We start from the raw sequence: 24468 nt of genomic DNA, 5'->3' as shown, positions 1-24468 counted from the left end.
TTTAATTGAATGGCTAGGATTTGTTACCTATAACTTGCTGTAAATTGTTGCCGAGCACAGTAGACAGCAAACGTGGCCCCACCTTCTCATTAAACAATAATTTCTGATTTCTTTGTAATAACTCATGGGTCTGTCATTTTGTTTTGGGCCTGGTAATTTAGTTGCTAATAACACTGCCATATTGAATTTACATGTGCGCTGTAACATTTTTTTTTACCAAACATGTGCGCTGTAACATAGTTTGGTTTTTACGTAACAAATCCCATTACATTTATTTTGAATTTATTCCTTAAAAAAATTATTTTGAATTTATATTATAAAAAAGATATTTTATGAGTAATAATGCATTATTATATGTAGGGGTTGGGGTTCGAACCCCGAACACCCCACTTATTCACCTTATAGCCACTAGGCTACCTAACGAAAAAAATAAATAATGATTTGAGTGAGTATTAATTAAACGGTCTTATATAAAATTAAATTTTAATTTTTTTTTAAAATGACATAATATTTGAAATAACATGATTATTATATTTGTTTTTGAAAAAATTACTAACTACTCCCTCCGTCCCAAATTGTATGACGTTTTGGGCATTTCACACATATTAAGAAATGTAATTAATACTGTGTGGGAAAGAAATATTATGAGTTGTTTTACAAAATTATCCTTAATAAATAATATGGGAAAGATAAATGAAAGAATTGAAAAAAAAAAGTAATAAATAATTAAGAATATAATATGAAAAATAACATTAATGTTTCATTGGTATCGTAAAGTGACATACAATTTGGGACAAATATTTTTCTAAAGTAACATATAATTTGGAACGGAGGGAGTATTTTAAATAACATATTTTATTGTGCCTGTTTGGAGTAATCCTAAACTTTGCCATCGAGTTAATAAACAATGATCCATATTGAGCAACACCATGTAACCAAGAGGAGATTCATTTGGTAATTCTGCACAACTGCACTAATAACAACTTTGACAATCATATAAACATGGGGACTGTAATGTAATCTGTGTAACTATTATACTAGTGCACAATATTAAACCACTTTGGTTTGGAGAAAAAAAACTCCATAATTTTATCTACATCATCCATTCCTGCAGATTTGGGTACACAGCTTTCGAATCAAAATCAAATGACATAATTGTTTCTGTTTGAAATAGAAGATTCATGAAAAGTTTAGTGTAAAATTGTACCTTGATTTGTGTTTGGATCCAGATCAGTAACAGATCTCATGAGTATAGCTAAATTCAGCAACAAACTTTCTCTAAAACTTTTATGCCATTGACGAGAGAGTGAGAGATTATTTGTGTTTGGTCTTTGAATTGAGCTTTTTTCCTTCAACTAATTTTCAACTTTGTTGTGTTTCAGTATCAGAAAGAAATGAACTTTTTAGTGTTTCGGTCTTGGAAAGAAATGAAGGAGGTGAGATGAGACAGCACAAAAGTAAATGGGGGGTGCCACTGGAAGAAACAAAAAAAATTCCCTAACCTGTAAAGCAACTGCCACCTGTCCTGGAAATTGAAACTTTCCAATGGTAGGAAACAAGTTTCCATTCCCAGGCTAAACTTCACCGAGGAGTTAAAATATATGACAAACAATTAATTAATTTACCATGACCACAGTACACAAGTTAACATACCTACCTAGTTGGGTAACACTAGGGGTGAGAATAGGTCGGTCGGGTCGGGCCGAACTTTGCTTAAATAGGTCGATTTAAAAAACTAAAGTTTAAGTCTGATCTATTATCCTATCAAATGCTTTATTTTAAATTTGATTTGATCTTTTTAAAAGTTTGGTCATCCTATTAACATATCTGAAAGTCCAATTTGTGTTACATCCATTTTTAGAGCTTGTACATCCATTTTTCCCCATATTTTGCAACGTACTTAATATATAGATAAACATTAATTAAATGCAGATTAAATTAATAAAACATAATTGTAAAATTTATAGATGGATAAAAACACCGGAACAATAGCAATACTTAACGATTAACACAAATCAAATAGTCGTATGGTTTTTCAATGATAACTTAACAAAGTACAGTAAAAAACTGGAAACAAAAACACTAGCAAAAAATAATTATAAAATCTTCAATTTGATAACAAAATCAGCAACCAACAAAAATGCATCAACTCTTCAAGGTGATCTCCTCGTGTACAAAAACTATTGGCATAACATTAAATATTTTATGTAGATTGTACAAAAATTTAATGAATTGTCGATCAAAACTTGTAATAGTTTTTTCGATAAGAGATAACACATCTTCAAACTAAATATTATAGTTATTCTCATATATTTCAATTCTTTCAAGTGGAAACCTTAAGCTTCATATCAAACTAAGTTCAAACCAACTAAGGTCACTATCAAGTTGGACTTAAACAACATCGTGGATGACAAATAATTGAATTAGAAGGACCAATTTTTTAAAGAGTCTCTAAGCATATTTTTCTTTTTTGTTTGTTACGTAGCCTAGTAGATGGATTTGCACACTTTTAAGTATAAGAAGTTGAGGTTTGAACCTCAATCGCTGTATATATTATTGTCATTATAACTGTCAACTAAATTAAATCTACAAAACTGTTATGAATATTACAAGTGGATGTCCATATAGCAATTGAGTTATTGGATCATATTGTTAGCTTATTGGGCCATATTGTGCTTGCTCCCCAAGTCATTGTATTTCTCTATAAATAGAGCTCATATGTAACCTAATTATACATCACAAGAGAATAATATAATCTTCTTTCTTCTCTCTCTATTCTCTCTTCTTCTCTTTAATCTTGTTCTTCTAATCTTGTTCTTGTTCTTCTTATTCTAATAGTTTCATAACACGTTATCAGCACGAGACTCTAACCAACTGAGGTATGTAATTCTTTTTAATCTATTTATATGAAAATAAGTTTTAATTTTCATATCGATGATTATAGACTATACTATTATAATTCAATCAATTGGAATCAGTTTCTTAGAGATACATTGAACCACTATTATGTGAATTGTATTATATTATTGTGTTTATTTATTCCATATGCATTCCTGAAGTATTGCATAAGGATTGATCTCGTATTATAAAATCAAAGAGATCTATTATATGGTTCCTGAAGAAGTCAATATTACTCTATGTGAATTTTGGAAGAATTCAAAAGTGTGGTTCATGAAGAACTCACTAATATTCTTTGTGAATTCATGAATAATTCAAAACTATAGTTCCTGAAGAACTAAATATTATATATTCTCTTTGAATTCCTAAAGAATTCAACAGCGTAGTTCCTGAAGAACTTAATATTTTCTCTTTGAATTCCTGAAGAATTCAAAAACGTTAATCTATGAAGGAAGGATTGCTTGGATAATTATTTTATGGTTTAAATTTATTGCATAGTTCTTAAAGAACTTAAAAATCAAATCTTTATCCTCCATGAAATCCTGAAGAATTCAATAGTGATACATCTATGAAGGATCGTGCAAAAAACTTAAAAATCAACCAATTTTATTCTCCATGAATTCCTGAAGAATTCAATAGTGATGCATGGATTGCACAAATAATTGATTTGATTGTGAGTAGTTCATGAAAAAGTTCTTGAAAAAACTCATTTTCTTTTGTGAATTGGTGTGTATTTTTTTTTCACCAAATTTCCATGTTTTATTGATTTAAGATTCAGTTGAAATTATCCCTTGATTTAATTATTATTTATCTTTTTGGTTTAATTTTAAAAATCTCTATTTGATTGAGATTGTTTCCTTTAATTGTAGATTATTTCCAAATATATATATATATATATATATATATATATATATATATATATATATATATATATATATTATTGATTTGAAACATATCTTTACGTTTGAGTTTGTTTCAAATATAATATTAAATTAAAGATCTAATTATTTTCTTACAAAAAATTAAGGATTCAAATTATATCAATTATCTTTTATTTGTAAATTTGATCCAAAAATTATTTTCTAAATTCTATATATTTTTACTTTTCCAAAATAAGAAACTAATTCAAAAAGATAATGTAACTAATTCCGTTTTTTTTTTGTCTGACTTTATGGCTCTTGTTTGTTATGGATTAATTGTCAATTTGATTGATAGACACCAATTAAAATCATGTATTTTGTTTTAGTGGATTGTCACAATTTTTTTGTTTTGAAATAAAAATTGGATAAAATCATTATTTTTAGAAGCAAATTGACTTCACGATTGAAAAAAATTTGATCCCATGCGATTTTGGCAATTTCAATTTCTCAACCACCAAAATCATGTTTGGCACCTACATTATCATGTTTTAAGTTCTTGAATTTCGGCTCATATAGACTATATAGACTCTTTTCTAAATTATAGTAGGCCAAATTTTTTTTCGGTGTAGAAAATTTTCTATACTTTCGGAAAACTGAAGTTCAATATATAGGAGATATATACATCAATTTGGTCTTGTCAATATGTCTGTTTTATTTTATTTTTATGGTTGTGTTTTCATGTAATTTGGGCAATTCTTTGTTGATTTTGATTTAAACTTATTTATGATCCATTATCGATATGCACATAAATGTCATGTATACAAATATTTGTTTTGAATTATTAAGTATGGGTATTTGATCATTGTAACATCAAACGGAAATATGTTGTTACCAAATAAAGATTTAGATTTAATTTAATTAAGGTGAATTGATTTGTTCTAAAATTTATTTTTATTTAAAAAAATAATAATGTTTTATATCCTACTGTTTAATTTCTATTTGAAATTAAAATTGATTCACATATTTTATGTGTATAAACTTTATATTTAGTTATAAAATAAATAAATAAATGCTATATATTTGGTTATGATATATATTCGTGGAAGATTTGTTGTATTTTAATAATGAATCTCAACTTTTGTGATTCAATTTGGTAGTACATTGTACAAAGGTTTGATTCTTTAATTTTGAGAAATATTGATTCTACAATATATGGGTAAATATTTATATTCACATGTTGTGAATCAATATTGACATGATTTTCTCTCGTATATATAAGATTCAATTTTATTTCATTTGAAATTGAATATTTGGGTTATAGCATGATTGTGATATTTGAAATTTATTGTTATTAATTTTTTTACAATAATATGGTTTCAATCATGCATTTTGGAAGAACCAGGAGTATTTTTCATAAATTATGATGCAAGGAATCAATGTTAGCATTGCACTTCAAAACAAATAAATTATCGAAGGCTCCTGAATAACTAATTTATTGTTACATGGAGGAACAAAGTTAAACATTGAGATTACATTCTCATAAAATTTTAATGTTAAAAATCTCTATATTACGAGATATACTCTGGAGAAAATAAGTGTAGTGGAAATTTTATTTTGTCTCTTATTTATAATACACTTATATTAGTGTAATGGAAGCACATATTATTGTAAACCTGAAGTTTACATATTATATTATTAGTGCAATGGAAGCATATATTATTGTAAACCATAAGTTTACAAATCGATGGCAAGACCGGTTGGGTTATCCAGTGTAACACCCCGTTTTCCCAACATAAAAATTTCATAAATTAATCAGAGTAAAACACCTTAAACGGAATGTTACACTTCTTTTCTTAAAAATCACAAATGGAATAATTAGATAATTATCCTTCAAATTTCAACAACGTAATAATTAAAACTTTGCAGCGGAATTAATTTAACGACAATAAAAGCTTCAACAACATGTTCCAAAATTGATACATAAAGGAATGATAAACTTAGCAACAATTTCCCATCCCGTTACGTATCAGAGCCCTAAGACACTTGAGCCACCACTCCTACTAAACTTTAATACCTGCAAGTTACCCATACGAAGGGCAACATTTTCAAGCAGAAGGGGTGAGATTCACAATCAATAATAATAATATATAATTCCTCAAATACACCTAACAACTTAAACTCCATCAATTAGTAATAATAATTCTTTTAACGACTCCTAAACCATATCATGTACTCATCATATCAACAGTCATAACTCGATATCATTAACAATCATCATAACAGCATCATTTAACTTCATAATCAACATCTTAATCATAATCATATAACATCCTACTCATAATTCGTATACAACATGACAACTTTATAATCAATGACATAAACAACGTAACAACATCATATTCATAGTTCATATACACATAACAACATCATTAATTTGTATTAACATTCTCCACTAAGCACCTTATTAACAACTCATGAATATGGGACAACTTAGCAACTATACGTGACATCATCATTTCATAATAATAATTATTCATCAAACATTCCATTAGCAATTCATGAATAAAAGACAACTTATCAACTTAACATAACCATCATCAAGTACATTTAACAACTCATAGATAACATCACATAATCATCATCACAACATTCATAATCATCATCATGTAACATTTAACAACTCATAGATAACATCACATAATCATCATCACAACATTCATAATCATCATCATGTAACATCATAACAACCTCATATTCAACACCATAAACAGTCATCATAACATCGTAATCAATATCATAAACATCTTCTCATAATATTATAAACGACACAACATAATCATCACATCATAACAATATAAACAACTACAATTATCCAATATATGTATATATTTCATAATCAACAATATCATCAATAATAGATATCTAACTCATCAATTAAATCTAACACCCTGTCATAATAATAATTTATCAATATATAAGTATATCATCATTAACAACATCAACAACAAATGGTAATTAAAACCAACAACGACGACTCATGTGACAACCCGACTTCACCTCTAAGACTCATGCAAGACATGACAACTCCACTAAGACTCCTCAACAAATGCAACTATGCATGTGGTACCATATCAGAGCCGAAGCCCTCACCGTTATAGAATGGTTAAAGCATTCTTTTTTATCAGGACATGAGTCCTCCCATTAACACCGCTTTGAACAACATAGTGTTCCACCGCTTTGAACGACAAGGCGTTCCAGGACCGAGGTCCTCACCATTTTTATGCTTATGCAACGACTCCACTTGTGTATATCTACATACAACTCAACGACAAATGCATATGTACTTATATGACTCACCACCCCTTAATGCAACTGACTCCACCTGTGTATATCTACATACAACTCAACAACATCAACGACAACCACTACTCATCAATGCATATATGTAAATATGACTTCACCTCGACAATCCAATCAATAATACTTCAACCTTTGAAAAGAATTCAGCAACATGTATAATTTATTTAAATATAAATATACATCACAGTCAACAATAATCCATCATAATTGATCCAACGATTCTAGAAAATACACAATTAATCATCTCCAGATTCACTAAGCTCAACAACGGCAACATAGGCAGCACATAAACATCTCAAGATATAACAATATCAAATGATAATCAATATCAACTTAAACATCTTATATAATCCACATAATGCATATGCAAATATATCTCATTACTAACAACATCAGATCATATTATATCTGACTCACTCAACATCAACAGTACTATAATCAACCTCCATTCCTACCCCAAGGGTCAACTCACAACATGGGTTAAATACTCTTAAACACCTTAATTACACTCATATTACTTCTAGTTTTGAGCCTTGGAATTATCCCACCAGTTTTGGATTAACTTGGAAAATGTTTTGCTGAATTTTCATAAAATTTCCCTAAGACCTACTTGGAGTATTTTCATCATAACTCCTAAACCAAAAATCATTTTAGAGTCAAACCAAAGCCACTGGAAAGCTAACAAAATTATCTACAACTTTCATGTTTACACCAAAGGCCTATTCAAAATAGAAACGTGTGCAAAAGACACAAGAACGCAAAATGAGAAATGCTGTAAAAAGGCATTTCGCTTAAGCGAACGGTGCTTCGCTTAAGCGAACTACTTACAGTAGCTGTTCGCTTACAGCTCGCTTCCGGCTCGCTTAAGCGAACAGTTATCGTTTCTGCATAATTTTTCACGGGTCTAACCCATTTTTCACCCCAAAACTCCCAATTTTGATCTCCCAATGCCCAAACATGTTTCCAAAGATTGTTTATAGGTTCAATATACAATTAGGCATCTAAAGGAACATAAAACATGCATCAACAACAACAAATACAGATCATTCCACCATCATACAAATCTTCATCAATTCATCCCATCAATCATAATTTCAATCAATTTATGATCACAACAACAGTATAGATTAAGTTTTCATTCTAAACATTACGTTACAACAGAATTAACATGATCAATACCCATTCCCCTCAAAATCATCATCAAACCCTAACCCTCAATTTATTTTCCAAAACTATGCAATTAGGTCAATTTTCAGAAATTATAGATTATGATTATTGAGAGATAGTCTCACCCTTACCTTAATTCAGAAGAAAAATGCACAACGATCAGATTCCCTTGGCTCTACTTGCTCTTCTCTCCCTTGTCCTTGGTTTTTCTCTCCCAAAACTTGTTTCACGTAAAACTGCTTCTAACCTTTTCTTTTCCTAACTCCCAAAATATAACTCCTCCTTTATTTCATTAAACTCCCCTTAATTCTATTAATTCCTAATTAACTCCCCAACCTCCAAAATAATATTAATTCTCACATTATTCTAATTTATATTAAAATAAACTATATAATGAAATAATACACACCACATAATCAACCAATATTATTTAAAATCACATAAATTATATAAATATATCCTAACTCAATAAAAATAATTAAATAATCAAATAATTCAAGGAGGGCGTTACATCCAGGATCTATTATGATGCATAAATTATTTGAAAAAAAAATGAATATATATTGAAGAGCCAGAGGATTCTTCAATCTAGTAACTATTGTGTGTTAATAGTTCCCAGATAGAGTTGACAATTTAAAAGAATGAGTCTCTCACCTATATAAGGTGTTATTTAAATTAATACATTGATCATGTGAATCACTTAGATATTATATGATTTGAATCGATGCATCAACTAAATGATCACATGTATATTCACAACCAGAAGTTTGTGAAATTATTTTCTCAACAAATTTGACTAAGAGTTTATTTTCTGAAATTTTCAGAAATCATTTGATAAGTATCATTTTTCAATTGAAATTGATATTGAATAAGCATATGCTAATAAAATGGACTGGAAGATCCATTCTTTAGACGTCTAAAGTTAATTGTATGATTGATACTTATCAGAACATAGCTTATATACTCTGTTTTGGTTATGAGATCATGCCTTATAGACTCAATTTTGGAAATCAATAATTTTGTATATTGAAATATTGATATGCATCAAGCCAACACATTACTATATGTAAGTTCTCCCCTTAATTTATCATTGGTTTAAGGTTAACAACCTGATATTTTTCATCCAAGTGAATTTTTGGATGTGTTGTGTATGTCACAATTGCTCCAATATAATGTATTTTGATAAATCTTGAAAGAATATTGGGAAAATGTATTTGATATAAATCTCCATATATCTTTAATTGTATTGAGCCAACTTGTTTACAGCCTAGTAGGCTGATTATCAATTGATGGTTTGGTTTTCCCAATATTAGGGGGAGATGGTAAGCAGCTAAAAATTGTGAACCTGAAGTTCAAATAAATTATTTGAAAGGAAATATTATTGTCTCTTCTTGATCCTCAATATATAACTCATTTGCAAAGGTAAACAAATCTTATTAGCTGCTAATGTATGCTCCAATCGAAATAGATGTCCATATCGGATAATCTAATATTGCAAATGAGTCTTCATCATGCCTGAAGCATGATAGATCAATCGGTTTCAAATATAAAAGGCTTTGAATAAGAAAATGAGCTTAACTGAAAGATAACCCAAAACGAGGATATAGAAACTCTAAAAGAGTTTTCTGACATAATTGATTTTTCAGTTCCAGAAGAACTAATCAGGTACCTGAAACTTATAAAATATTGGTAAATTATGTCATGAATACAAGATCTCAATGGAATGAGATGGGACCGAAATGAAGTCAACGTTGATGTGTTTTTGCATATAATATAGCGCTATGTGATAAGTAATAATGAGGATCATGTGTTAAAGTCGACTAAAGATTATAGATAAAGAAAATATCTACAGAATGGAAAGAGACAATTCTACTGAAATCAAACTCGTTTCATGAAGTAGACTTTGTTTGGACTTGTAGTCTGCACATTTGAAGGTGTGAAGGTAAATGACTATATATGATTTTTCGCGCGAAAAAGGAACTAGTATGGTAAATTACATATATACAGAGTTTGACATGTTCACCTGAAGTGAATTGGTAAATGTCTACCATTTATTTTAAAAGACATATTCACCAGAAGCGAATCCAATAACTTTTTCATACTTGATTAAGTTCAGTAGCACATGAAAGGCTCAAATTATATGAAAATGTGCTACAATTTATTTGTATTATATGAAACTACTTGAAGGATTCATTTGAGTGAAACGTACTATCAAATCTATTGGAAAGATGACATCATTTGTCCATTTTAAGGATTTGAAATGAATTTGTTATAATATTATATATATTAGAACTCCTGAAGAGATTCTAAATTTTGTTATATAAATATTTTTATGGACAAATCTAATTGATTATGTACTATAATGATTGTGATGTCACTTGATGTGAGGAAAGATCATGTCCTCAAGAAAATCATGAACAATTTGAATTGGTCAGGTGAGGACACGAACGCATTTTGCTTATTATATATATATCGTGGTATTTTTTTGTTGTCAATATTAGTAAATACAGATATTGCAGCAAAGTCAAACATACAATTTGTATCTTAGAGAAACAACGATATCATCCGATCATTTGAAAATGTTAGCACTACGTCAAGGAAGTGGAGAATGCTCTTTATTAAGGATTATGATTTCACACATACAAGAAACTTGTGGTTTTCTAATTTTAAAAGGAGGTTCTTTCAACAACTCAATATGAAGATATCACAAGAACTGCTAATTTGGAGAAGAGTATGGAGATATATCATATCTTTCTACAGAGTCACCGTCAAGTAAAGATTTTGAGTAACTAGCATAAAAGATTGTTTAAACTTCTTCGTCTCATATATAATTGTCTTTATGAGGGGGAGACAAAGATGTGTTCTGCACTCTTTTTCCCTTAACCATGGTTTTATCCCATTGGGTTTTCCTGGTAAGGTTTTTAACGAGGCAGATTATAACACAAAAGGATGTTGTACTCTTTTTCCTTCACTGGAATTTTTTCCCACTGGGTTTTTCTCTAGTAAGGTTTTAATGAGGCATATCCGAGATGGACATCCAAGGGGGAGTGTTATGAATATTACAAGTGGATGTCAATATAGCAATTGAGTTATTGGATCATATTGTTAGCTTATTGGGCCATATTGTGCTTGCTCCCCAAGTCATTGTATTTCTCTATAAATAGAGCTCATATGTAACCTAATTATACATCACAAGAGAATAATATAATCCTCTTTCTTCTCTCTCTATTCTCTCTTCTTCTCTTTAATCTTGTTCTTCTAATCTTGTTCTTGTTCTTCTTATTCTAATAGTTTCATAACAATGATGTGACATAACAAATATAATTCACATCATTAATGAATATGACATGTCATATTGAATAAGAGTCAAACTTGGTTGTGGGAAAAAGTCCCAAAACTTATGAAACTGTTGGCCTAAACTTCGAAATTTAAAAACGGGAGAACTAAAAAAAAATTTCTTCGGAAAAGAGAGAACTAAAATATTGTTATAATTAAAATAGGACGATAAAAAATAAGAGTTTAATTTATATACATTGTCATTATACAAATTATTTTACGCATGTATTAAATGATGTGTAACCACGTCAACTAATGAGGTATGACAAATCATGTTTTTTTAGCTCGTTAAATTATGTGACCATACGTCATTAAATGCATATGTAAAACTTTTTTGCATTGACTGTGTATATCAATTAAACTCTCAAAATAACTTTTAATATAAAATTGGTTTCAATTATTAAAATACATGAATTGTCCTTCATTAGTTAACATCGCAATACATCATTTGATGCATGTGTAAAATACTTTTACACCGATAGTGTATAATAATTAAACTTTAATAGAAAGTATATGTTTATTTAATAAAGACTATGTATTGAAAAAATATCAAGGCGCATCAGGGCCCAATTCATAAATACACAAGGAGTAAGAATGGAGAATTTCTATCCACACCGTTTAATGATTAAAAACACACACATGTGGAACTAAATAATAGGCCAACATCCAACATGTTACGCTTTCTCGTTGTATGATAGAAATAAATAGTGAAATTCTTCCCCTAGACTATCAAGCATCCTATTCAATTCCAAAATTACCTTCATTTGGGTTTTAGAATCTGAAGTGTATTTCCGAACGTATTTTGAGATCATCAAATAGGAAAAAATACAATAATCAATACCTTCAAGGTCTGCGGTATCATCTTTCACACTTTAAGGATATCATCTTTAACTTTCAGTTTTTCACAAAATCTACAATCTTATTCATTTTCAACATTCTAAAGGTCGTAACCCATTACATCATCGTCTTCAACTATCACCTCATCTTGAGCTCACTATACCCAAATATTCAATGAAAATATCTAAATTCTCGGGATGCATCCAATTGACAGTGTCATTTTTATAGTTAATAAAGCTTATGATTGTTACACACAAATAATGATAACACTAAATATAGATTAAAAACAAAGACAACTCTACAAGCACAAAATAATTTTTTTTTTCACATATCCAAGACACATGAGTCAGTTATTTTCTCTTGATGCACCATGTAAAGGAAAAATGTTTCAAAGTGCCCGTATATAATCAATACAGCTACCACATATATTTCTATCCAAGAAGAAAGTCCATATCTGGAAAAATCATCCATTTATTCTCAAGTGTTAACCTGTTTGAATCATCTCTATAACGCAAACAGTTGAACATAACTCTAATGGATACTCTTTAGATCTCATATAAGATCAAGACAGATAATGGAATGAGACACAACATACTGACCAAGTAGCCCATAAACAATACAACATCTATGGTGACCATCACTAGTGACATCTTCACTAAATTATCGCATTAACAGAGACAATTGATTTATTCGTGGGAAGTTGCGTTGATATGGAGGAGGATCCTCAGTTGGAGGTGCAACGTCTACCTTACATCTGAGTTAAGGTATGAAATGAGGTTTCATTTGATGTATAACAATATTCATTTTATTCCTCTACCTTTTCTCATTTTTCCTCTTCCATAATTTGTGATATATAGAGTGCTTTCGACCTCTTGAATTATTATCTATCAAGTTATCACCATTATAATTTAATTTTATATAATTGTACTATTTTTTAGGCAATAATTATAATATTTTAAATAAAGATAAAACATTATAAAAAGTTATAACTCATTTTATCCCTTCTACTTTCTAAAAAATTAAATGATAAATATGTTATATTTCACAATAAAACTACCTAAACAATAAAATGTAAACTATCTTTATTCCGTTCAACTCCTCTCCAATTTGCTTCGGCTCATTCAATTTCGTTTGCTTAAAATAAAATAAAATCCAAATATAGTTTAAAAGATCCAAGTATCTACTATTAGTTTGTTTTTGAGAAAAAAAAGATTTTAGTTAAAAAGAAAAAAGGATTATTATGGTGTGAAACTAATAGTAAGATGCTTAAGACAAAAACAAGACCCAAAAATCTAGTACTAGTTTTCACACTATAATAATTTTTTTTTCTTTCTTTTTTGACTAAAATAATTTTCCTTTTTTCTTAATAACTCAAATTTTTTAGTTCTTTTAACTTTAAAGTTGGCACTATTAAACATTCCAAACAAGCTTAAATCATTTGGATCTGCCATGATAGTATTCCTAATTGAACACCAAATATCCAATTTTTTATATAAGAAATTTGAGTGTCTTTCAAATAGGTGACTTGTAAAAGCAAATCTAAGTTCTTTCTAAAAAAAAGAGTCATGATTTGATATTAATCCTAACTTATTCTAAATGTCACCTTAATCCAAACTCTCCTAACTCTTTTCTTAATAATAATTTTTGGATTAATAAACTTGTCAAGTTGCAAACTTTACTTTTAGATTACAAATTAAAAGCCGTCTTTTCCGGTGCTCCAAATCCAAAGTTCAACATATTAAAAACTACCACCAACAAGAAAATTTGAAATTCCAATTTTTCAACTTTCAATTTCAAAACAAAAAAGGTTTCATTTCACATTTAACTTTTTCATTTTAAATTTATAATTTATTTTCTCACCTGCCAAACCACTTTCCTTTCTCACTGCTTCATTTCCAATTATTAATTTAATCACTTATTCAATTCAATAAACGCTGGAAAAGTGATAAGCTTATTTTACAAAGCTTATAGAGTGAAAGTGATTTTGAATTATAGTTGTTGATTAGAAGAAGAAAGGAACATGGTGTTAAGAAAAGTAGGTAAGTATGAAATTGGAAGAACAATTGGTGAAGGAACATTTGCGAAAGTTAAATTCGCTCAGAATACTGAAACTGGTGAAAGTGTTGCTATGAAGATTCTTGATCGTAGCACAATCATCAAGCATAAAATGGCCGATCAGGTACTTTTTTTTTCTTGATCCATTTCATTTTTTTTTAATTATTTTAATTTAAAGTTGCTATATATGTTGGTGATGTAGATGATAGTTATAACCTAAGCAAAACATAGCTTGAGTATGTTTTTGGTTTTGTTTAAAGTAGAATATGATTTTACTAGTTCGTAAGTACAACTCAGTTGGGCTCGGCTCTGTTAGCTTATAGCTGATAGTTGATAATATTAGCGGAGAAACTATCTGATTGAATTTGTAGTGTTTGGTAATATTAGCTGTTGAACTAGTTTATAAGTATGAAATGACATAAATAAGACTACAAGAGTAAAATTGAGATAAAAAATGATAAGCTATAAGCTACTTGAGTTAGCTTATAAAAAAAACGCTATAAGCCAGTAAAATAAGCTATAAGCTTGTGAGAAAGTGACGGTTGCCAAACAAGTCTTTTATAGTCAAATGAGCTTATAAGACTAGAACTATAAGCTCAAGTATGTGGCTTGCCAAACAGACCCTTCATAGCAACTTCAATCTTGAGAGATATTTGATATACTGGAGCGCCGGTTAAAATCCATAGTTCTCTACTTATAAGCATTTATTGTGTGAGTTTTGATGCTAGACTCTATTGAATAGAGAAAAAGAATATAATTTTTGCAAGTAAAAGTGTGTGTGTTTGGATTGATAGTGAGTTTGACAAAATCATGATTTAACAAAAGCGATACTTTGGAGCTTTAACCAAATAATCCTGCCACCGTAATTTCGCTGAACATACTTTCAATTGAGATATGCATTAAGTTCATTGTGTTTTTGGCTTCAAATCCAGAGTGATAAAATGTAGGTTTTTTGTTGGATTGGAAGATTTACTTCAAGTTTTAGGCTAAATTTTCTTTTAGAGTAAAAACATTCACTCAAATTATTTCAATTTAAACTCAATTATGGTCAAATGAATTTTATTCAGAATCACATTTATCAAATAGTTACTTAAAATCTTAAAATTTGGGTTGGATTGACTTATAAGGGGAGGATTGCCCAATCTTTATAAGCACTATTTTTGACATATCTCTTGGTGTTAGCACAGTAACCCGATTAAAAAAGGTAAAGAATCGATAAACGTAGACAATGAACACACGATGTTTGGTAACAAAGTTTAACCAATTTTGCCTATGTCTCAGACTGCAGAGCAGCTGCAGTTCCTTTGTATTATCGATGGAAGATTAGGATTTACAGTTTACAACTTGTATTTTAGACCCTGTCCACTTATCAGTAACTATGAGCCATACTCAACACTAGGCAATATGAAACTAAATCCACCCTCTCACACCCAATACAACTAAGGTACTGGAGATTGCAATGAAGGCAAACCAAATGCTGCAATTAGGAGGCTAGTTGAGTACCACAATTAAGGCGGAATTCCCAACACATAGAGTGTTTCCACTGCTTAATTTTCTAGTACTACTCATAATAAGTTAATTTGCCTGTTGCATGTGGTTAGAGGGAGTTTCGGTGTGGTTATCAATACTATTAAAATGAGGGTTAGTCTCTTTAATTCTGAGTGATGGTAAATGCTTTGACAGTTTGACTGGTTAGCATCCCAGTGAGGGAGTGGGTGGGTGGAATGTTTAAGCTAAAATTTAGAGTAAAAACATTCACCCATAATTTTTTTTCAATTTAAACTCAACTGTGGTCAAATGAAGTTGATTCAAATCATGTTTTCCAAACGCTTACTCAAATATCTTAAACTTTGGGTTGGTCTGACTTGTAAGATGAGGATTGCCAGAACTATTTAGGCCATATCTCCAGGCAATGTGAAACTAAACCAACCTTCTCATACCCAACACAATGAAAGTATTGAAGCCTTCATTAGGCGGCTAGGGGTACGGGCGGACCGCAACAAAGGCGAAATTTCTAACACATATTGAGTGTTTCTACTACTTCATTTTCTAGTTACCACCCATAATAAGTTAATTTCACTGTTGCATGTGGTTATATATGGAGTTTCGGTGTGCTTAGTAATATTATTAAGATCAGTTGTGGATGTTGTCTCCTTAATTCTGTGTGATGGTAAATGTTTTGATTGGATTAGCATCCTAGTGAGTGAATGAGTAGAGGTTAAGACGTTACTTTTGGTTTGGGTTTCTTCCTTTTTAAGATACCAGAGGTTTGATGCTTACTATATTTGTGATTGTTATTGTTTCTATTTTCAGTGATTGATATTCATTCATTTTTTTTTTTTTTTTTAATTTAATGCAGATCAAGAGGGAGATTTCTATTATGAAGCTAGTCAGACATCCATATGTTGTTCGCCTGCATGAGGTATGTGAAATTTTATTGTCTGTAGATCTTGTTTGTTTGTACCTTCGTAAATGACAGGGCCGCAAGTGCACGGCTATGTCGGTTTTAGTATAAAAAGTATCGTATCCTCAGAGACCAATTTAACAAGTACCGCTTTCTTGTCGTTTCTATGTTTATCTAAGGCATAATTCAAAAAATTTGGTTTCGCGAGTAAAAATAAATATTGATTATAGATAATTAATTAAAGGGTAGAGACCAAAACGACGCTTTCCGTCGACCTTCGTCACTCACGTAACTTTGCGCTAATTAAATAGTAACGAGAAAGATAAAACTTTTGTAGAAAATATTGAACAAGAGACTGCGTTTGCTTTTGCAATACGTTGTCAGAAATTTTAGGCACGTAACTCCCTACTTTCGTAGTGTATAATTACAGGCTTAAAAATTCCTTTTCTTAATTCAATAAATTCTTAATTAAAAGAAAAGAAGTGCTTTGGCTTTAACATTTTCAATTAAAAATCTGAATTTTTCTAAGTCGGATATCGTTTTCTCTCTTTCGATGTGTAAACGAAATCTCGGTGTCTCTACTTTCGTAGTAGACTTTTTAAATTACAAAACAGAATTTTCAAAACAAACATTTAAATTCTCGTTACAATAAAAGGGCGCACATTTTACATGAGTTCCGTCGGTACGACGATCCTTTCGTTTTGGACTCAAAGTAGACTACTCAGACATAATTAAATAATAATCTAAACCTAGCTTTGATGAATTCATGTTAGAAATAAATAAAAGGGAGCCAAACCTGTGCCAAGATGGATACTTTGAATTAGGAAGAAAAGAAACCACGGCAATAGTGTTCTCAAACAATTAAAATTGAATGGAACATCTAGTGTAAAGACACGCAGCTATAGAGAAATAAAACAAGTGCAGCACCAGCATAGAACAGCCAACATAAACGTGCAGCAATGATGAAATTGGATTGAACAGTCACGCAGCAAAAGAATTCAAATGGAATTGAATACCGAACAGTAACTCAAGCGATGAAAACGTATGGATAATATGGCACCAGAAAATTGCTAAGGAATTAACACGCATGAATGGAATTAAGTAGCAAAAGCCATGGCAACGTTAATGCAAAGAAAATAAAGGAGAAAGTCGAAACCTTGAATTAAATTGGATGTAAAATATACTGCAGAACTGTATTGTGAATTACGGTATCTAGGGTTCTAGTAAAATAAAACTGAAACTGAAAAAAGAAAACTAGGGTCCCCTGCAACTGAGTGTCTCATGTGCTTTTATAGTTTAATTCTTGAATAGAAAAATTGCCAAAGATCGTTGGGCTTGTGACACATGATTTCTTTCTTTTCCTCATTTTTCTTCACTTCTGCTTTTTACACCTTATGTTCCTGAAACACATCAAAGTACTAGCAGTAATCGTACAAAACAAAATAATTGACTCTAAAATAAATGAAAAACAAACTATTTAGACAGTGTATTTTGCATGTTATCAGTAAAACAGGGCTGTTTGGCTTCTGTTTTGAAATCAATCACTTTTTTTCCAAGTCATAATGAATGAGTCTAGCGTGAAATAAGGTTAATTAGTAAGTTTCAGAAGTCTTTTCAGGTTTAGTAAAGTAAAACCAAAATTATAAAATTTTCATGTTCCTTAACTGCGTGGAGAGCAGAGCAATATTGGAGAAATCATTTTAGAATTTGACTTGGTTTGGAACTTTCCTTTTCTCCCATATGTATGTTATTATCCTTCAGAGTGTATGTTTTATAGACGAACTGCTCCAATGACTCAATATTGATAATTGTTTCTATCGTGTTTGTTGTCACTGTTTGCAAGTGCTTCATTCTGTTTTAAAATATGGTTCTCTTCAGGTTCTGGCGAGCCGTACTAAGATTTATATCATATTGGAGTTCATCACAGGTGGTGAATTGTTTGATAAAATTGTGAGTAGCTCAAGTCTCAAGATGGATAAATGTTTTTTCATTAAACTTCTGTCATGAGTTTTATCAGTTCTTTTCCTGGTGTTGAATATATGATGAAGATAATAACGGTGCAGGTACACCATGGGCGTCTTAGTGAAGCTGAAGCTAGGAGATACTTCCAACAGCTTATTGACGGTGTAGATTATTGCCACAGTAAGGGAGTTTATCATAGAGATTTAAAGGTTTGCATTTATCCAAATCTAAAATTCTTTCTTCATCCATTTCACGGTTTCTTTTAACTGTTTTTCTTTTCCCCTTTTTGTAGCCTGAAAACCTTTTACTTGATTCACTGGGAAATATGAAGATTTCAGACTTCGGTTTGAGTGCATTGCCAGAACAAGTGAGATTGTTAACACAATTCTTAAACTTGACCTGAATCCATGTAGATCAAATAGTTTAACGGTTTTAATTACAAGACAAATGCTTAAATTTGTGAACATTTTCGTAGGGGGTTAGTATGCTGCGGACAACTTGTGGGACTCCTAATTATGTAGCTCCTGAGGTAATACTTGTGTGTCTTACTTCTCTCTTAATCTGATTTTATGTTAACTTCAGCTACTCACTATGCTAGTATTCGGGCTTCTGCATTTGACATTTATCTTTGTGATCTCAGGTACTCAGTCACAAAGGTTATAATGGTGCTCCAGCAGATGTTTGGTCTTGTGGAGTTATCCTTTATGTTCTGATGGCTGGATATCTTCCCTTTGACGAGCTTGATCTAACCACGTTATACAGTAAGGCATGGATTTAGACATCAAATATGCATTTTTCTGTATAGTAGATGGGATTGGTGGTGTTGAATATTTGTTTTGCAATTGCATAAGATAATGACAGAATGATGTCACTTGCATTATTTAAGAGGTGCTGACTGTATTATTGTGATGTTTTCTACATAGTCCAATGGTTTGTTATTAAGATGATTTGTTCAAGAGAAAATTCAGCTTTATATTAATGATGCTGAATTTTTCTTACTTGCAGATTGACAAAGCCGACTTTTCATGCCCTGCTTGGTTTCCTGTGGGAGCGAAATCTTTGATACAGAGGATTTTGGACCCAAACCCTGAACATGTAAGAATTTTTTTCGCAGAACAAGATTTTTTAATCAATGTCTAAAGAGGTTTGAGACATAGCATTACACTCTCAATCAATTTTTAATTAATGATGTCTGAGCTTAGAAGAAAATTAGTTGGGTTCCTGACATTATTCATGTTGCATCACAAGGCATCTAGAAAGTCAAGAGTGTAATGATATGTAGTTGTCAATCTTGGTTATCAATTATATGACTCTTTTATTAAAAAAAACAAAACTGTAGTGAAAAAATGGATTGATCAGACCTAACAATATTGTTGGCTTTTCTGTTGTAGCATGGGTCATTTGGATATCATATCATCGACGTGCGTATAAATTTATTTATCTGGTAGTATTGGGAAAAACCCAAGTCCCACATCGGATAGACAAGACTCTTGAGAAGAGTTTATAAAGAGGAGACAATCCTCACCTTACAAGCCGGTTTTGTAAGGATGAGTTAGGCCCCAAATTTCAAAATGGTATCAGTATAAATAAGGGTGGTGCATAATGTTTTGTATTACAGTATCAAGCCATGATCATTGTTGAAATTATAGGGTTTTAGATGAGGACATAAAAAAGAAAAAGAAACAGATTTTATAATGATTATGGTTTTAATATATTAGTGTATACAAAAGACCAAGCATTGTGTGTCTGTGTGTGTGTGTCTCTCTCTCTCTCTCTTCACACACACACACACAAAAAATACTAAGGATTATGATTATGGTTTGTTTGGTTCAGACGAGGGGATGGGAAATAACACTATTTTGTTTGGTTCAAAAGGGAAGGGGTAGGGCTATAATGGAGGGAAAACGCTAACTGTATTTTCACACCCTTATAATAATATAATGTGACATTTGATCAAAGATTATTTTACTCAATGCATCTAAAAATTAATAAACCCATCTCCCCTTTCCAAATCTTCAAATATTGAAGGGAAGCGAAATTTGAGTCGGAACTGATTTAGCTCCCCCCAGCTCTAGTAATTGACCAAGGCCCCGTTTGGATTGAGCTTATGCAAATAAATAAGTTTTTATCTTAATTCGTAAGTTCTCACTAACGAAAATTGGACCTTCATAAACTGTTTTTTCATAAACTACATTAACAAACTTATAAATAATACATATAGGCATATTTATTTGCATAAGCTTTAAAATAAGCTAATCCAAACAGGGCCCAAATAAGAAAGCATCAGAGCCCGTTTGTATTGGCTTATTTTTTAGCTTATGCAAATAAATAAGCTTTTATGTTAATTTATAAGTTTTCGTTAACGAAAATTGTATCTTCATAACCTGTTTTTTCATAAACTACATTGACAAGCTTTTAAATAATACAAAAAAAAAACTCATTTATTTGCATAAGCTCAAAATAAGCCTTATCCAGACGGGCACTGAAAATATGTTTTGACGCCTATTCTATTGTATATAATATATCAAACCATAATCAAATAGACGGCTTTTTGTCTTCTTTTTTTCTTTATTTACAACCTATATCTTCTTCGTGGTATAAGAATCCAGGTTAAAATTTGGTTTGTCCCAAAAAAAAAGAATCCAGGTTAAAATACATTTTTGTCCCTTATCTTAGTATTAAGTTTTAGTTTGGTCCTGTAGCTTTTAAAAATTTCAATTTGGTCCTTTATATAACTTTTTTTATTTTAGTTTAGTCCCTTAACTTTTGAAAGTTTAAAATGAGTATCTTATCTTGTATTGTTTGTTTCAAAATGATCCCTTATTTCATAAAATTTATACTAATGTGGTGACTTTTTTCCGAAATGGTCCGTTATATTATCAAAGTAATACCAATGTGAGTAACACAATATATGCAATAGGGACTACAGTGAAACCAAAAATAATGATAAGAAAACCAATTGAAACTTTTGAAAGTTAGACGACTAAACTGAAACTAAAAAATAAGATAAAAGACTGCCTTGAATCTTTCGTAGATCTTATATCGGGCCACTCATAGTTGTTTGGTATTGCAAACTTCACACGCTCGATATCTACATGCTTGGGCACGAGCTGCCTGTCGGGTGAGTTCTTACTTTTGGGTTGAGTTAGACTTGGTTCAAATTCTAAGAAGAGTGTTAATTTATTGTTACGGTTCTGAATACACTAATCCCGTTGGGTGAAACCTAAAAGTTGTTTATTTCATCAGTTATGTTTCACCAATACTTATTCATCATTCTCTATAGAATTGGTTCCACTAATACTGTTGAACAATATTGTTGAAGGTGAACTATTCATCCTTGCAGTTCAAGGATTTATTCCATTTTCTGTTGTGGAGATTGTTTTAGTTTACATGATTACTATAATGTTAATATATACAGTTTATTGGATATAACATATACTTCATTGCAATATTTGACAAGTGTCTTTCTCATTCTCATCCATGTTTGTTTGTGTGCATGTTGAATTCAGCGTATAACCATTGAGCAGATTCGAAATGATGAGTGGTTTCAGAAAAGCTATGTTCCTGTCCATCTCCTTGAGTATGAAGATGTAAATCTGGATGAGATAAATGCTGCATTTGACAGTGCTGAGGTCTGTTTATTAATTCTGCATTTGGTGAAGTTTATAATTTATATATATATATATATATATATTTTGCATTTATGCGTAATCACCTCAAATTTTCCAAATGTACCCTATAAGTTTCGATCATTTGAGAATGGATTTGACACTATGTGAATGCCCTGTCCTTCTACCTACCTTAAAAAAATTGGAGTAATTCAAGGGTACAAAATAACAATATCAGTGAAAGATATTTAAGTTGTACTATGTCTTAAAAGTAATACATTTAGTGGCATTCAAATATCTAGTGTACTCAATGCTTAAAAGATGAATGATTATGAAGGAAATATTAATTGAAAGAGACTGATGAATGCAAAAGCTATCGCCACAGTTATCTTAACTTTTTTATGCCCCTCCAGTTCAGGATAAGGCTTTCTGTTTCTTGTGCATTTATATGAAAATTATATCATTTATATTGACATGTTGGCTATTTTGTCGCTGAAGGATGAGGGGGATAATCCACAGTGTGAGATTGCGGACACGGGTCCTCTGATTCTTAATGCATTCGACATGATAATGTTATCTCAAGGCTTAAATCTTGCAACAATATTTGATCGTGGACAGGTATTTATTACATAGTTACATCATTGTTTGTTTGCTATTTTATGACTCAGTAATCATATGTGGAAATAGTCAAAAAGCTCCCATTTAATATGGCTTGTTTACAACAAAATGTATAATTGCACACCCATATTCTGTCATTATCTTAAGGACACTATGAAGTACCAAACACGCTTCATCACTCAAAAGCCAGCGAAAGTAGTTTTATCAAGTATGGAAGTTGTTGCACAATCAATGGGATTTAAGACGCATATTCGTAACTATAAGGTTGGTAGCCTGTAATATATGTGTGCTACATTGCTTTATCACTTTCCCGCTCTCACAACATTCTATCTTTGTATATTTTATACCATCTGTTCACTCATAAGTTATATACTCTAAAAGATCAACCTAAATACATAGCATCTGCTGTTAGTTCTTCTTAGGATTAATATTGTCTTAATTACATAGTTTTAGTAATCTGAGGTGATCTTTCGTCTATATATTCAGATGAGAATAGAGGGTATTTCGGCAAAAAAGACAACTCATTTCTCAGTTATACTTGAAGTAAGTTGATATTTCTCTTATAGACTTTAAACAGTCACTGAACATTTTGAATAATAATTTCATTTCCTGATCTCTTTTTTTGCTTTGCTTGAAAAGGTTTTTGAAGTTGCTCCCACATTTTTCATGGTGGACATTCAGAAAGCAGCTGGAGATGCTAGTGAATATCTCAAGGTCAATTTTTTTAAGAGTTACTTTTGTGGTTGGTGTTACCTCACCTATCCTCCAATTAATTAATTAATTGCATTTCTAACAAAAAAGTAACTCTTCTATGTTGCAGTTTTACAAGAATTTTTCTAGCAATCTTGAGGATATCATCTGGAAATCCCCTCATGAAACAAGCAAATTGAAGACCTCCAAGACTAGAAGCAAAAGACATTAGTTTCGTTGGCCGTGGTATCTTCTGTTCTGATTGAAAGATAAGGCAAAAAAAAAAATCTAGTTGTGAGAAATAGAAAGAGGAAAAAAATCTTGTTCTGGTAGATATATATCGATGTGGTATTGTTACAAAATACACCTAACCCTTGCATATAAAGGTTAAAGCCAGGTTGGCTAACTCACCTCTTTCGTTTCTATAACCAATCCGGGACTTTTTATATATAGAGAGAAGAGAAGATTCAAATTTGAAAGAGAAGAAGGAATCAGGTGTAAACTGTAATGACAAAAATAGCAAGTTTGGTGTTTGTAAATTTCTTTACGTCAATGTATCCAGTTCTTACAATCAGGAGTGTAAGTGTTGATTATGTACTGATAGCTTTCATGTTAACAGTTAACACTTGTATATTGAATTACATGAGTTATGTTAGTTAATGTGTTTTGTTTT

The 24468-nt window shown here is 30.8% G+C and overlaps 1 protein-coding gene across 2 annotated transcripts; it reads left to right on the top strand.

Annotated features, from left to right (window-relative positions):
• Positions 1 to 14240: 14240 nt before the first annotated feature.
• LOC11434444 (CBL-interacting serine/threonine-protein kinase 8) lies at positions 14241 to 24455 on the top strand. 2 transcript variants are annotated; one of them, XM_003615324.4, is made up of 14 exons: positions 14241 to 14637; positions 16873 to 16935; positions 18796 to 18867; positions 18981 to 19088; positions 19172 to 19246; positions 19355 to 19408; positions 19520 to 19645; positions 19885 to 19974; positions 22389 to 22511; positions 22986 to 23105; positions 23253 to 23369; positions 23592 to 23648; positions 23745 to 23819; positions 23926 to 24455. In XM_003615324.4, the coding sequence occupies exons 1-14, from the start codon at positions 14479 to 14481 to the stop codon at positions 24025 to 24027; spliced, it is 1341 nt and encodes a 446-aa protein (XP_003615372.2). In that variant the 5' UTR covers positions 14241 to 14478; the 3' UTR covers positions 24028 to 24455. The 2 variants fall into 2 exon arrangements, with proteins under 2 accessions (XP_003615372.2, XP_013454101.1); XM_013598647.3 differs by lacking the exon at positions 23253 to 23369 and having other exon boundaries at positions 14479 to 14637.
• The last annotated feature ends 13 nt before the right edge of the window (positions 24456 to 24468 follow it).

The sequence above is a fragment of the Medicago truncatula genome, chromosome 5 (genome assembly GCF_003473485.1).
Source record: "Medicago truncatula cultivar Jemalong A17 chromosome 5, MtrunA17r5.0-ANR, whole genome shotgun sequence".
Classification (NCBI taxonomy): Eukaryota; Viridiplantae; Streptophyta; class Magnoliopsida; order Fabales; family Fabaceae; genus Medicago; species Medicago truncatula.
The sequence above is the reverse complement of the archived record's forward strand: the minus strand, read 5'-3'. Positions and strand labels throughout refer to the sequence as shown.